Source organism: Vanacampus margaritifer, chromosome 6 (genome assembly GCF_051991255.1).
Source record: "Vanacampus margaritifer isolate UIUO_Vmar chromosome 6, RoL_Vmar_1.0, whole genome shotgun sequence".
Lineage (NCBI taxonomy): Eukaryota > Metazoa > Chordata > Actinopteri > Syngnathiformes > Syngnathidae > Vanacampus > Vanacampus margaritifer.
The window spans coordinates 3,281,767-3,298,317 of NC_135437.1; the positions used below are offsets into that span (position 1 = coordinate 3,281,767).

A 16,551-nucleotide genomic window follows, 5' to 3' on the forward strand; every position below is an offset into this window, starting at 1 on the left:
TTTCTATAGTACAAAAGATAATACTGGTAAATTTCGTGTGGTTGCGGAAATTGAAAATTCACTTAAATGAATAAGGATAGGATAAAATTTATTTCAATCTTAATTATATTTTCCGTTATTTGACGCTTGTTAAATTTGGTCTTTTAATATTTTCCCAAATTTTCTTTTGAAATTTAAACAATTGCTTGGGACGCATTGTCAAATTTACTGGTTAAATTTAAAATTTTCCCCTCCTTTTAAAGCAAAAAATTATTTACTGCTGCACTTTTATTTTTATTATCAGTCTGAAAAATTCTCTAAATCGATTTTTTTTTCAGATGGGGGAATTATTAGTCGGTCTGGGTATATCGTCGCGAAGGACACAAACAGTCCATGTTGAATTAAATAAAAATAGAATTATACGTTAGTCTCAATGTGCTAATTATAGATAGTCCGTGAGAATGAATGAAATTTACAGGAGGACAATTGGGGATTGGACTTTTGACCATGGAGAAGGAGTACGTTTTGGCAGAGACGGCGAAAATAAGGTGAATATGTTCCATTTCTATCCCTCCCTGAGGCCCTGGGGTTAGAGGTTATTTATTTATTTATTTTTTTTGGCGAAAGTTGCATTTATTTAATGGCTGGAAGCACATTCATGCCATATCTATAACAGTAAATATTATGATAAAACATTCCAATAATCATTACATTCTGTAAACAAAATTGGCCTCGTCAGATTTGAATTGGCTATAAGAGTTTCATTGTTGCATTAATGAATGTGCTTAGGTCATTAAAGTCAGCCAAGGGCTGGATTCTAATTGAATGTCACAACAAACAGAATTTTTTCCACAGGACAGGCCTACAGAACTTTACTAACATTTACTAACTCCAAACTAATAAAACTACCAGATGCTCTTTCAAAAGAAGGGATGTGAATATGTATATTTATTAGTGACTAAATGAAAATATTCTGCACCCAGATGAGGTGATGAAAAGGTCAATATGGTCCAGTCCACGGGGGGCACCTGGTTCCACATCTTGCCTATCAGACCTGCCGGGGGTCCGCCTTCTACTCAACCCCCACCAACAGGAGCGAGCCACCAGACGAACCAACTGAGAAACCATTCAACTGCTTCCAGTTTCCACCAGACGAGCTGAGGATTACCCAATGGAGATAGGAGGAATGTGTCCCTTTTCCGGGCGTTCCACAAAGAATGAGTCACACCTTGGGGAAACAAATCCCGGTGATCAATCCCTGCATCTCTGGCAGTTGATGTGGGTTTTAAAAGAGCTGAAGGATCCATCCATCCATTCCCTTGACCGCTTGTCCTCACAAGGATTGTGAGGGTACTGGAGCCTATCCCAACTGGCTTCGGGCAGTAGGCGGGGTGCAACCTGAACAGGTTGCCAGCCAATCGCAGAGCTGAAGGACTCTGTTTGAAAAAACAAAAATAAAAAAACAAACGCAAGAACGAAAACAGAACTGACAAACGTCAACAAAAACTTCCGACAACAAGTCTTCAATTGCGTACATAATGACACTCTTTCTCATATTGACTGCCATTCCAATTTTCTATTTCTGGGATCCCCCACCACAATTTTGAACATAATCACAACACATTGTCTTCATATATGATATGCTTATTTTACTGAAAAAAATCTTTTAATGAATCACATTGTTTTTGACATATGACTGACCTCCTCTCCTGCTAAAAAAGAATGTTTTTTTTTATTATTCTACTGTTGCACCTGCCATTGCGATGATGAAGATCCCGCTGGAATCCTTTGGTAAAATGTTTAAATGTTTAGTTATTGGGCTTTTTTAAATAAGCCCAAAGGGCGGACTGTTAGATATTATTAACATTTTAATTCTTTATTTCACATATTAACCATGTTGAAGTGTTTTGTAGATGTGTAAAGTGGGTGAAATAGTGTTGAACTCAGTATAATTTGACCTTAAACTAAGCTGGAACATATTGTTTGGTCTAAAAAATTCCTTCTCAGTGTTCTGTGCGAAAACACACATTTGGTCCTTGAGAACAGAATCTGCTTCGAACACACACACACACCCCTGACTCTGTTTGCGCCATCGCTCACGGCCACTCTAAATCTAGTTCAACTTGTTTGTGAGATATTGTTTTGAGGAAAAGTACCCAGAGAATATGTTTTGTCTACAAATGAAAGAGAGCCGGTCTGTTTAACTATAAGAAGCCATCTTCCCCGAGGAAGAGGCACATTCGGCACTCTGAAAATTCCACCTCCTACGTGATGTTCAGGGTAATCCCGATGTCCAGAGATCTCTGTTTTAATAAATCATTTTTGCAAAGGTGTTTTTTCTTACATTAACTCTTTCACTGCCAGACGTTTTCAGAAACGGGTTGTCCCCACTGCCAGCCGATTTAAGCATTTTGAGTGATCTTTCAAGGTCCACAGAAAATGTTGTGTTTGGACTATGGAAACACACATACTACCAAATAAAAGATTGGACTCTCATCTTTCATCACAAAAAAAGTTTGTTTCTAGCTTATTCCGTTCTTCAGTACTCAACAATAGAAAATGGTAACTTTCACCGAAATTCTCTGTTTTGAAACAAAAAGTGGAGAAAAACGGCTTTTTGTGAAACGATGTTATTTCATGCACTTCAGTGAATTGTACACTTCTTTTTGTCCATGAATGATGCCACAGACACCTAAATAGTGCTTTACTTCTATAAAACAGTACCACCAACAATGAAAAAGTTTTTTTATAGCAAAAAAACAGTTTATTTACATAGAAAACAGTAACAATTTGACAAACTATTTACAAAGGTGTACAAATGTGCATGTGTGATTATTTACAATTGTGTGGATGTTTGAACTACATCAATTTTACTTTTGTGTGGTTAAACAGTGTAACACTCGGCTGCGTGCAAGGGGACACTGCAAGATTTGCACCACAGCCTTGTCTCACTGCGAATGCCCCTTCGCATGCAGACCCGACACCTTCTTGCTGGCTTTTTTTCCCGGGAAGTAGCAGGCATGTGTTCCAGCGTGTGTTTGGCCATGTTACCATCAAGTCGGCTTTCAGGATCAAAATACGGTGACCTGGTATTTTGTCTAGCTTCCTCATGCTCTTCCATCCCAACTTCCTCCTGGTCTTGCGGCAACAGCCACCCTCTCACCACCTGCTGGATGAACTCCAAAAAAGGTTGACTCGTCCCAGGATTTTTTTTTTTTGTACAAGATGTAAGCATTGAACATGCATATTTGGAAAAGATAGGCAACAAACTTTTTGTGCCACTTCAACGTTTTCCGTGTGAATGGGTGGTACGAGATGTTTTGATCCATCTTGTCCACTCCATTCATCTTGGAATTGTAGTCCACAACACAAATTGGTTTTTCGAAAGGCACTTTTTTTTTTGTGCCTTCCGCCACACCTCCACTGTCCGCATTTCATCTTTATGAAACGTCACCATCCTCAACAAACGTTTGTCCTGCAATGCCACAATCAAAACATTTGTGTTGTGCCTTACCAGTTTCCCCCCCACCCCAAGGCCAGTGTTGGTTAGGCACGTTATCTCACTGGGTTCACCCCTGTTCTTCCTCAGCGTTCCACAAACATTGGTACGCGCTGCCAGGAGATGTTCACACAAAGCAATGGAGTTATAAAAATTGTCCATGAATAGTGTGTACCCATTTCCTTGCAGACGATCCAGTAAGTTGAACACTGTATCGGGGAGAGAACAACTAATGCCAACATAGGGTTGCATATTGAAACAATAGCCGGTTTGGGAGTCACATTTGATTTGATCCCATATTTGACCGGCTTTTGGGGGTTGTACACCTTGAACGAAAGACGTCCCTGGAAACTCATCATTCCCTCATCAATACAAATATTCCTGCCCGGTTGAAACAGTTCCTTGAACTTGCTTACGTGATTGAACACAGGACGAATTTTAAATAGTTTGTCGTCTGAACTGTGTGCCGTCTCGTTGTCGTTGAAGTGCAGGAAACTCCAGATAAGCTGGAAGCGGTTTCGAGGCATCGTGCGACTGAAGAATGGTGTCGTCTCTATTTCGTCCTGAGTCCAATACATTTCGATACTGGGCTTGTTTATATACCCAGTAAGGAATTGGAGTGCAAAAAATGATTTGAGCTCAGACACAGACACTGGCTTACAAGCACGACTCCTGCAGTGTGGCAGACTTTCAGCCCGTTTTTGCATTGACTGACGTGCAAATAAGTTTGTCTGATCAGCAATGTGCTGCAGAAGTTCGTCTGTGATGAAGAGCTGCAGGAAGTCAACTGGCCGGGTTGAATTCAGCTCTGCTGCGGCACCTCTCGGTCCTGGCTCCACAGTAAAGGGGAATGAGTTTGGCTGCCAGCCTGCTTCATGCCAGCCAGATTTTTCGGGATCTGCAAATATACATTTCAATATCATATAATATTCATTTTAGATCAGTGTGATGCAATATATATATATAAATATATATATTTACGTTTTTTCTTGGATCCACTGGTTGATGGACCTTTATTCTGCTCACTCTGAGGAGCGTCACTCTGAGCTGCAGCTGAAAGAAATATATACAATTACAATAATATCGAAAGAGCGTTTTCTTTTGTTGTTGTGGTGTTTTGAAAACACTTTTTTTATACCTCTCTTTGTCGTCTTTGCAGTGGGACGTCGCTGTGAGCACGATCCACGATCTATGAATGCACATTCACGTTACACGAGGTGCTAGCAGCGTGCTGGAAAAGTATCTCATAGCAATTTTGTGCTTACCTTCGACGTCTTCTGCGGATGAAATACTGTCCGAATCACTTTCTCCGTGGTCAGACTGTACCCACTCCTCCGAAGAATATCCATCGGACTCAGGATACTCTTCGTCGTCGTCCGATTGAACGTCCTCGTGCGGAGAAGTGCTCGGTCGTGCACCACGTTTTCCGGCGCTAGCACCGCTAGCCTCCGAGGCCTTAAAACGTGGTCGAAGCTGCCGCCGCGTCAATGCTGCAACTTCGGCATCAACCTCATTGTCGCCATCATCATCACCTTCGTCGGATTTAACGTCCTCGCGTGCAGAAGTGCTCGGTCGTGCACGACGTTTTCCGGCGCTAGCACCGCTAGCCTCTGAGGCCTTAGGATGTGAACGAAGCTGCCGCCGCGTCAACGCTGCAGCTTCGGCGTCAACCTCCTTATCACCATCATCATCGCGGTCGTCATAAAGGTGGACTTTAGCACTGGTTGATGCTTCTCCTTTTCCAAAAAATCGATCAAGCGTGGTCTGCTTCTTACCGTCGGTCGCCATTTTTCGTCTCTCCTCAATTCTCATCTACTCCTCGACGCTCTAGCCCCGCCTGGCCTTTTATACTACTGACGCCCACCCGATCTTGTCAAAAGAGAGTCATCGCTGCCCTCTAGGGGCCAAAAATAGTCATTAGGCACAACAGACAGGCTGGAAACTTTCACCAGACATGCGGAAGGGTTTCCTCTACCCGTTTCAAAAAAAAAAAAAAAAAATCATTGGATGACGTCTTTAGACGTCATTGGCGGTGCTCCGTAGGTTTTTACTTGACGTCTTTGAACGTCAATGACAGTGAAAGAGTTAAAGATCTGTCTTCATATTTTTGGAACACGCAAAGAGGACAAATAAATTTAACCTCTTCAATATGTGCAAAATATGCACATATTTTGTTTTGTTTTCCAGTGGAAAGGGCTGACACCATTACCATTCATGGATGGCACAAAATTGCTGAGCCGCAAACCAACATTAAGTGCAAGAACTCATTTTTGGCCTTTTCTCTTTTTTCTCTCTCTCACAAAAATCAACTCACTCAAAACTGTAATATTATTGAGGTACTATGTTTGAAATTATGACACCTACTCATGTTGTAACTATTAAGCAGTATAAGGAGTGTTAGTGCAACTAAGCCATGTCTGGCATCCAGTGGTGAATGGTGATACTACAACTTACAACTACAGTCGAAGCATAGTCGGTGGTGATCACAGTCCAGTCCCCCGCAATTTCTAACATTCACTGAACGAATGTTAGAAATTGCGGGGGTAAACGAACCCCCCCCACCCCATTTTTTTTTTTAAATGGCAGATCACCAGTTGCTCATCCCTGACTTACACCTTTGTCAAGGAAATAAAAATAATAAATAAATAAAATAAAAAAACAGCATCTGATGGAAACTGGGAGAAGTACAGTAAAAAAGTGTACATCTGACAGTTAACATTGTTTATTGATTGTGTAATCAGGTTCAAATCACTATTGCCAAGCAGAATGACATAAGGTATAAATTTGATTGTTTGTTGATTGTTTTAGTAGTTGACAGGGTAATGAAGAATGTACACAGTCAAGAAGAAGCTATTACATCTTGTTAAAAATATTTTTAATTTTTAACCTCCTAGGACCTGGCGTCCACATATGTGGACTTCCAATTTTCAGTTGTCTAGAGCACAATATTAGATTTTACTCTACAAGGGCCTGGTGTCCACTTACGAGGACATTATACTGCCTTTTAGTGGTGGAATTAAAGTAAATCACATTAAAAGTTAGATTCAAAATGGCTGCCAACACACCCAGAAATTCAGTTGGCCACTCCTGATCTAAATATCGAACAGGTAAAAAATTTAAATGAAATTTTATGGCTGATTCTTGTTCAGATATGTATATAAAAGTTTAATGTTGTTATTAAAGTCAAATTTTACAAAAGTTAGCAACTGTAAGGATTTACCATGCCGTTAAAAAATGATGTACACATACGTGGACAGAAGGACTTAGTTTTGACAGTTTTGTTGAAAATGTGCACAAATGTGGACAGCGGAGTTACAAACCCAATTCCCCAAAAAGTTGGGACACTATACAAATTGTAAATAAAAGCTGAATGCAATTATGTGGAAGTGCCAAATTTCAATATTTTGTTCAGAATAGAACATAGATGGCAGGTCAAAAGTTTAAACTGAGAAAATGTATAATTTTAAGGGAAAAATATGATATAATATTGATTGTAAATTTCATAGTGCCAACAAATCTCAAAAAAGTTGGGACAGGCAGCAATAAGAGGCTGGAAAAGTCAATTGTACTTACATTGCACTGCTATCTCTCTTCAAGTAGCCATGTTAAATGTACTCTGTGTCCGCCCACCGCTACTGTTTACTTACATGACCTCATATTAATATTATATGTTTCATTATGAATATTATATATTTCATATGCAAGCCTGTGTGTTTACTATTCTTCCACAAATACGTCCCACTTGACGTCACGTCCGCTCTTCTGTTTGGTAAGGTTTGCCCTGCCTCAGAAATGCGCTTGATGCGGACAGTAACCAGCGGATGAGTCTGCTTTCCAGGCAATCAATCAATCAATCATTATTTGTACAGCACTTTTCATACAAAAAAAAAACGCAACTCAAAGTGCTTTACATAGTTTAAAAACAAATCCCCAGCCCACCGCCTACCCCACAATAAAAAAGAAAAGAAAAAAAAGTGCATAAACAAATATTCAAAACAAAGCAAAACAGATGATCTAAGGCTCAGCACAGGGCAACCTAGCAACGAAAACGCTATCTTGGGGAGCCCTCTGCGCCAAGAGAGGGCCAAAAGCTGCGGCTGCAGATCCAACATCAGCTTCTGTCGCAGAGGGCTCCATTTGAGGAAACACGGGCCCAAGACCATTAAGACACTTATACACTCTACTCTACAGAGAGGCACAAGATAGGGATGTCCACTGTCCCCTTTATTATTTGCAATATTTATTGAGACACTTGCATTAGCTATACGCCAGGAAAGAAGGATTCAAGGAATTCACTCTGGGGTAACAGACCACAAAATTAATCCATATGCCGATGATATTTTACTTTATTTAGAAAAGCCTGCTATTTCGTTAGGGGAAGTATTTAACTTAATAACTAAATTCTCACATTTATCAGATTATTCTATTAACTGGACAAAATCAACATTACTACCTATTACAGAAAATTCATGGAACCCTGCAAGCCAGGACCCACACTACTCATTTCCTATAGGTAATTTAAAAAACTTTGGCATAAAAATCTCACCTAAATTAACTGATTTAATTCATTTAAACTTTACTCCACTTCTGGATAGCATTTATAGTGACTTGGAGCGCTGGAATAATCTTCCTATATCTCTAATAGGACGAATAGCCACCATTAAAATGAGAGCTTTACCCAAAATAAACTATTTTTTCTCAATGATTCCATTTAAACCTACGTCTAACTGGTTCCAGTTGTTGGACTCGGCCATTACATAATTTTACCGGAATTTCAGAAAAGTAAATCCAAAGGAGGTCTACAGGCACCAAATTTAAGGCACTACTATATAGCTAACCAGCTACAATATATCATACTATGGGCACAACCCAACAGAGATACTAACTGTTGGCTGGAACTAGAACAGAAGGATTGTAATAACCTTAGACTTTTAGATTTACTCTTTATTACAACATCGATTAAGCAACACAATTGTTTTAAAAACCCAATGATTTCCGCCACCCTGACTGCCTGGTGGAAGGCACTAGAAATTACAAAAGCCCAAGTGGAGCCCTGCGGGCTTTCTCCCCTATGGCATAACCCCGACTTTCAATTTAACAACCAATCGTTTTATTTAGGTGTGTGGGAGCAGAAAGGAATTACACATCTCCACCGTCTTTTCTCAGATAATATGTTTATATCATATACATCCTTGCTCCAAAAATATAAAATAAAAAACAAAAATAATTTTTTTACACTATCTGCAAGTTAAAAGCAATTCCAACACTTCTGGGTACGCTCCAACCGCCTATTTTAGCTAAAGATATTACCAAGCTTTCTCCGACAACAGCAAAAAAACTCTCAAAAATATATACAGTAAGTTACTTTCGTATACTGATAAAATGTCTTTACCCATCTCGAGATTGGAGACAGACTTATCTATAGCTCTGGAATCTGACTTTTGGATTTAAGTTTGTGAAAACGTATTTACAACTTATCCAATATAAAATTATTCATAGAACATACATTACTCAATATATGATGAAAAAAATGGGACTCTCAGACTCCGACATTTGTCTCCAGGTTTTACAAAACACTACAGACACTTATTTTCATGCTTTATGGTTATGCACTCCGGTTATGTATTTTTGGACTAAAGTCTTAGAAAAACTTTCCGCTATCTTGGACTGTAGGATACCTTTATCTCCAAACTTGTGTTTGCTAGGTGACCTAACAACAACTGACTTACCACGTAAACAATTTCAATCTACACTTGTAGCCCTTACTATCGCGAAAAAAACAAATCTTGTTAACTGAAAAAATAAACAAACTCTGAATATCGACTAATGGTCTAACCTCCTCATAAATCACATTTTAATGATAAAAAAATATCTAAGCCAATGCAAAGATTTTAAAATTGGTGCAATATGCTCCCGTCTTCCAGTCTTAGTCAGGACACAGGCTGTTGAAATCTGCAGTAATTGTAGGTGTGATATGTTGTTTTTAAGAAGACCGGAAAGTAGAGGATTGCAGTAATCAATTCTGTTAGTAATAAAAGCATGCATTAGCGTCTCTGTATTGGGAAGAGAGGGTCGGACTCTGGCTATGTTCTTCAATTGATAAAAAACTATTTCTGTTAAATTTTTAATAAGTGGAATAAAAGCCAGCTCTGAGTCGAAAATAACACTCAGGTTTTTGACCTGAGGTGAGTCTTACGTGCCGTGTGGCACGCAAGTGATGTTAGGGAGCGGGTAGCACACATGAAGGAGGGAAGTGGTGGAAAAGGGAGCACACTGAACAAAACGGGTGGACATGAGGTGGGACAACCCATGAATGGGGCACCCAAAGAAATACTGACTGCAGAATATAACCGATAGATGTTATGGCGAACACTCTAATGAATCGTGGATAATGAAACAAGCAGGAAACAAACTATGGCGAACAGTGCACTTCATGAAAAAGAGTCGGACTAAACAAAAACACAAAAGAGGCATAGGGGGTGGCAAACTGAACGAACGAACTGGAGGCAAACACACAAAGCCAGCGCCCCGCTCCCGACTTGACCACCAGCCTTTTAAGCTGTGGCCACTATTGACCAGAGCTGGTCCCGCACCTGAACCCAATGAGGCAATCAGCGCTTTCCTGGCCTGATTGGTGAACCGAGTCGGGGAAATGGTCCACCAATCAGGGAGGAGCGCTCACACCGTCCGCTCACACCGTCCGCTCACACCGTCCACACACACACACACACACACACACACACACACACACACACACACACACACACGTGGGCCGTTACATGAGGGCTGTAGGGACATTGCACATATTTTAGTTAGGACTTTCTCTCTCTGGGCCTTAGGACCGATAATTAAAACTTCAGTCTTGTCCTGGTTAAGCTAGAGAACATTTTTATGCCATCTATGATTTAATGCCATACAGTTAAAAAGAGCATCCATTAGACTGGTTTCATCAAGAGACACAGAGATGTACAACTGCGTGTCATCAGCATAGCTATGGAAATTCACTCCATGTCTCCTAATGACACCGCCAAGAGGGAGCATAGTGAACATGAGCTAAGGACTGCCAGTTTATTTTGAGGTGTGTTAAAGTGTCTCACTAAGCAGTGAGTGCATTAACAAAGTGCACACATTTCCAGCAGCTGTCATTGCTTGTTACAAGTTGTCCCGCTTGACAAAGTATGTTTCAACTGCCTGGTAATGTGTGTGGAGGCAATCAGCAATTTCTTCAGGAGCTGTGCAGTTCTGCAAGCAGCAGAGTTCACATTATGTCATTAGCTATCTGTGTAATAATAATACTAGGACAGCCAAAGCCACCTTGTAATTTGTATGCTTTCTTTGAAGAAAATCTACTAATGTGGCATTTTAAAAGATGCTCTACGTAATCAAAAGGCTGCAGTGCTGCTGTAAATCAAATATTTACTCAAACAGCTTTCAATAGCTTCAATGGCAAGTAGTGAAATTCCGAGTTAGCCACAGACGTGCGTTACTAGCTGTAATTGTGAGTGGAACGCCCTCACATATTGCCCTTCATTTGTCTTCCCTCTGAAGCACTTTGAAGCATGTCATTTGTAGTAGTAGTAGTGTAGTTTTTTGTATGGACTTTTTGCATACCTGTTGATTATATCCTTGGTGGTGTCTTGAGGTATATGCAGCTGTTTAGGTGACAATCCGTGCTGCTCCATTTGGTTAGGGATCAGGTGCCGATGACTAATCTCCACCTTCTCCTCCTGCGTGTAGCCTGAAACACTCATTTGGAGATATAGTTAGTTTTTAGAAGAATGTCAAGAATATGTCTTCTAAACTACTGGACTTATTATATTGCATACTTTCAAATGCACATCCACAGGAAGCAAATGTGAAAAATATACAGTACAGTACTTTCTTACGAAACTTGCTTGACTTCCACGTTGGGTTTAATTCCAACTCAGTGACAATGTGAATGTGAGTATAAAAGTTTGTATGTCTCTATATGTTCGCCTCCTTGATTGACTGGCGACCAGTCCAGGGTCAAGTCTACCTTGTGCCCAAAGTCAGCCGGAATAGGCTTTAGCTCACCCGCGACCCTAAAGAGGATATAAGCTATAAAAAATGGATGTATGGGTGGGGATTCAGAGGTGCGGACTCGAGTTATGTGACTTGGACTCGAGTCAGACTCGAGTCATTAATTTGCCGACTTTAGACTTAACAAAATGTTAAAAGACTTGCAACTCGACTTGGACTTAAACAACAATGACTTATGACTTCACTTGGACTTGAACTAGGCATGGGCCGATAACCGGTTTGACGATTACCGTGGTTTTAAAAAGTCAAGGTTTCAATAACCGCTAATACTGCCTGTCACCGGTAATGAGCTCTTCTTGCCGAGTTAGGTAAACGACCCAATTTTAAGTTAATTGCCTTCAATTAACTTCTCCTAATCTATAGCGAGTGCACATGCAGTCTTGTACTGACGAAGAGGAGGGAAGAAGAGAGAGAATGTGGGGTGTTGGGGATGAGGGGAGACGCTTATTGTCCTTAAAACAAATAAACAAATAAATTAATTAATGAATTAATTAAAATGTAAAAAAAAAATCTGGACTATTGCTGCCTTCATGTGGTTTCAAAATTATGGTAAATATCACATGTCGAGTAGAAAATTGCACATGAACTCCCCCTCATGTGGAATTTCTACTGGACAACTGGGAATTTATTTTGATACCCTAGTTTCCGAGTTGAGAGAACTTTTCAGGTTCAACATGGCGGAGAGGGCTGAAGGATTTGTGAATGGCAAGAAATATTAACACTTACAAGGGTGTTCAAGTCCGCTAGCATGTTGTTTTAAAATCTACACAAATACGTAGCAAACAAAATTCAATGTCCTGTCCTTTACAACTCATTATTTGCTCATTAGCTGCTATGTGTATTTTTTTTATTTTTGCTATAACAACAAAAGCACATGAACAGAACTCAGTTGTAATTAGGAGTTTCCAAGTGGTAAGGTCGATCTAGACAGGATATAAGCCACTACTTTTTTCACCTGTATTTGACACTGCGGCTAATACAAAGGTACGGCTTATCCATCAGATCACAAAGGGGCGCACTATGAAGGAAGCACAAGAGCGTCAGGGAGAGCAAAACAAAACCAAGTGAGCCCAAATACAGTAGGAGAGACAGAATGAGAGCGAGACAATTTGCGCCCTTATTATGGAAAAGAATGCAGCGAAAAACCGGTGCGGTAACATTAAAACACCTGCGGTTTACAGTTGGGTGTGGATTATAACAAACTTGAGTATTCCCCAAATTTAGCTAGCGCGGCTTATAGTCAGGTACGCCTTATAGTCCAGAAATTACTGTAGACATTTTGAGCTGATATATATATTTTTTGAATTTAATATGCAAAAGCATTTTCTAAAATAAATAAGACAAAGTTCTATTTATCTGATTTCATTTTATTTTTTTGCTGTCCTGAAAAGCAATCCGATCCGTGACTTTTGTAGTCCGTTGCACCACTAGTTGTTTGGGTACAAAAACTATGAGGTGGTCAACAAAAAATGAATTGCAGTATGTCCAAGATTAGATTACTGACGGAGAGGCAACAACTTCAAATTTTGTTCAACATCTGAAGTTGCACAAAGAACGATAAGTAAACGTCAGTTGTTTATCGGCTAATTATCGTTGCTAGCTGCGTAGTTAATGAGACTGTATACTCACTGGTAACACATTGCAAACACGGTAACCTGTTGCACCACGCCGGGTTCACTCCCAGAGTCCCTGACTCCTACTTTGATGGTTACCCGAAAGGACTTGAAACTCAAAGTGTAGGACTTGTGAATCGCTTGAAACTTGTCAGTCTTGACTTGGGACTTGACTCAGGACTTGAGGGCAAAGACTTGGGACTTACTTGTGACTTGCAAATCAATTACTTACTCCCACCTCAGGGTGGATTTGATGGATGATGAGTGCTTGCAAGGATGCATGGATGGTGACTATATGAGGGGCAGTAAAATAGTAATGAGTCCAGTTTAATTTAAACATTTTTTTTCATAAATTTTCACAATTTGTATTTGTAAAATAAATACTTGTTTGAAGGTTATTTAAAAAATGTTTTGTTTAAGCCTGTCCTCTTTGTGGCTGCTATTTTGGAAATGACACTGTTGGATGCCCATCAGAAGCGGGGTGTGTTGGTGTTTTTGCATGTCTTGTAAAACCAATAAAAATAAATTTGACAGAAGCAGAGATCACTGTGATTGAATTTTTTGCTTTTTTCCATGACCACTCTTTAAGACTCATACCCTAAGGGATGAGCCCATGTCTCATCCCCAGTTGATAAAAGATGAATCAACTTTGTGACACTAAAGAAGCTTCAAAACGGGCCTCCATGAGTGCATCTGTGAGTTGTGTTAAATTGTGCTTGTTACTTTTTGACTAATCCTCCTATGTTTGTGTTCAACAGCATCCGCCTGTTAATTTAGTTTTCAGAGCCTGAGCAGCATTTAGTTGAAAAGTTACTTGAGAAGACTTTACGACAAAAAAACTTTAAATTGTTCCATCACTACTATACAGCACACACATTTATTGGACACAAAGGACCTCTAACGGTTTGTACTTTTTACTAGGGACAAAAAGGTGAAGTTCCCAAGTTGTGAAGATCAAAGGTCAAAAGTAGAAAAAAAAGTTGTGAACAGTGGCAGGTATAGTTACAATGTGCTCCCACACTGTTGCTTTAAGCAATCTAGAGTAAATACCACAAAATGAAAATTATTTATGCCATATGATCTTTTACAATCAGCAGCTTTTGCCAAGTTTCTCTTCTATTTAAAACATTTATAAAAGCACTTTCAAATGCATTAAATAGCTGACATCTGACCTCCATATTCTTTCTACATAAAGCGGAAAGCTATATAAAAGTGTTTTACGATGCTTGGTTTTCGAGAGAAGGATCAAATTACTACAGTATAATTTTAAACTTTCTTTGATCCAATAACTGATAGTAAAACAACAACTGGCTTACATTGCAAACCATAGTATAATAAAAGTATATAAGTACACAGCAAACCGGTCAGTGTTAAATTTCTAGTGTTTGATCAAATCTGCATTAAGCAGTGTTATTTTAACACTCAGAGTAAATTTTCTTGAGTGTTGGGTGTAACCTGAATAGCACTACCTTGAGTTGACCCCATTTCCGGTGAATGAGAAACTTTCCAATTTTCAAAGAGAGTGGGTTCGATCCCAGGCTAGTGTGACTATGTCAAAGTATCCTCGAGCAAGATACTGAACTTCCAGTTGCTCCTGATGCCATGTCATCAGGAGTCAAAATGGAAAGTGCTTTTGAGGGCCGTGTAAGAGGGAAAAATGCTATATAAGTGATTTTTTTTTTTTAACTCTGACACTAGTGCAATACAGTCATAAGTGTTTAAACACCAGAGTTTTAAGTGTTTGGCAGAATTAAATGTTTAACACTGACACTAGTGTAAAGTACTTTCAACACTACTTAGTGTTTACCAGTGTAGATTTTTAACACTATACAGTGTTGGAGTAACACTGTTGTTGTAGTGTGAAAAAGTAACACTTTGGAAAGTGTCAGATTTACACTCATTGGTGTGGAAACATATAAACACTTCTCTAGTGTTAGATTTAACACTCAGTGTAAATTTAACAGTGGAGATTTTGTTGTGAAACAGAATGTGTTCAGTTGGGCAAATGTGTATTGATGTTCGATGACGCTGTCCATTTATTGTACAGTCACTCAATGTTCAGCAGTGCAGTGGCATTTTGTATGCAGGTATGTACTGTATAAATTGGTGTATCTAATTCTGATTGCACACACAGTTGTACGTGTGTTAAACTCATGTGTCATGTGGACTCGTATTTGTACATATGCACTTTGCTTGACATTAGTTCTGCCCTCTCTACCAAGACTGATTGAATGAAAAGTGTTCAAAGCGTAAACTCACCAGGCACCTGCAGCACCTCCATTCTGTCCAGCAGGGCGGGGGGGATCGTTGCAGTAGTGTTGGCCGTGGCGATGAAGAGCACTTGAGAGAGATCAAAAGCCACATTGAGATAGTGGTCTGTGAAGCTGTGGTTCTGCTCTGGGTCCAGCACCTAAGAGAGCAACATTTAGAGTCAGCTTATGTTTGCAAAGGAATTCAAGCATTGCCGACTAAGCCATTCAAGAAAGGATGAATCATTCTGTATGATCTTGTATTTGTTGTCTGGAGAAACCTTCGCATGGTTAAAAGCCAACATTTTTACATCCTCCCTGTCTGCACTTTGCCTTGGTGTGGAAGAGGTGTCCTGAAAGTTCACCAATAGGCAATTCGCACACGTGTCCGCTACAATGACAGTGTAATTATCAGAGCTGGGCTCTTCCGTCTCCTGTCGTTTCCGGTTGTTGATGACGCCCATCTTTCAGCAAGTGCACAATGAACCGAACAAAGCCTCAAATAAATACATGGACTGAGCAACAACTGAAGCATGTTTACATCCGTCGATTGGGGCGAGTACAGACGGTCCCTTTCATTTTGTGTATTTTTGCGAGGCTCTGCTAATTTGCCATGTCGGAAAGGAGAGAAAACTGCTGTGTCAAGTAATTCACACACATACCAGGGTAAACAGGGGTCATGAAATGTTTTAACCAGATGTGGCTCAATAGTACAAAAATCTTGTAACCAAATTTGAATGTAGTTAGCCATAACATCACGTGTTTATGAGGTGGCGGTTCTGCTTGTTTCGCCGCTATCTTTCTACATGTGCCGCTCATGCATGGACACGGCAGAAACATTGTTGCCCAAATAACACAAAAAAAATAACACTTGAGGCAAGATGTGTTTTTTTTATTATTTTTTTTACTTGAGTTGTGGGCATAGCTCAAATGCCCCCGACGCCGATTCAAGATGTCGAATTTGCTGGAAACGCCCCTCCGACATATTCCAACTCGATCCGACTTCACGACAGTAATTTATACACTGATCAGACGGCGCACGCTGTCGGCCCAACGCTGTCCGACTTCCGACTTCAAATTGGTGTATCTAGGCCTTTACACATCCCGGCCCAAAAATTCTATTTTAACATCATCGGTCCACAAAATTAGT

General features: G+C 39.9%; 2 protein-coding genes across 7 annotated transcripts in view; both read right to left on the bottom strand.

Annotated features, from left to right (window-relative positions):
* lonp2 (lon peptidase 2, peroxisomal) overlaps positions 1–16,551 on the bottom strand; it is a 52,716-nt gene that overhangs the window by 10,923 nt on the left and 25,242 nt on the right. For all 5 annotated transcript variants that reach the window (XM_077568087.1, XM_077568089.1, XM_077568086.1 and 2 more), the window contains 2 exons: positions 15,412–15,562; positions 11,090–11,216 (listed from right to left, as the gene is read on the bottom strand). In XM_077568087.1, coding sequence (XP_077424213.1) covers positions 11,090–11,216; positions 15,412–15,562 — 278 coding nt within the window. The remainder of the gene's footprint in view (positions 1–11,089; positions 11,217–15,411; positions 15,563–16,551) is intronic.
* Positions 1,601–8,008, bottom strand: LOC144053543 (uncharacterized). Of its 2 annotated transcripts, none has more exons than XM_077568091.1 (4): positions 4,744–8,008; positions 4,617–4,667; positions 4,460–4,531; positions 1,601–4,346 (listed from the first exon to the last, which is right to left on the bottom strand). In XM_077568091.1, exons 1-4 carry the CDS (start codon positions 5,288–5,290, stop codon positions 3,565–3,567), a joined length of 1,452 nt encoding a protein of 483 aa, XP_077424217.1. In that variant the 5' UTR covers positions 5,291–8,008; the 3' UTR covers positions 1,601–3,564. The 2 variants fall into 2 exon arrangements, with proteins under 2 accessions (XP_077424217.1, XP_077424216.1); XM_077568090.1 differs by having other exon boundaries at positions 1,601–4,376.

Coding starts and splice junctions, on each gene's coding strand:
- LOC144053543 (XM_077568090.1), bottom strand. CDS start 5,290: ATGAGAATTGAGGAGAGACGAAAAATGGCGACCGACGGTAAGAAGCAG. Junction 4,668..4,743: donor ATCCGCAGAAGACGTCGAAG/GTAAGCACAAAA, acceptor GTGCATTCATAG/ATCGTGGATCGTGCTCACAG. Junction 4,377..4,459: donor CAGTGGATCCAAGAAAAAAC/GTAAATATATAT, acceptor GTATATTTGCAG/ATCCCGAAAAATCTGGCTGG.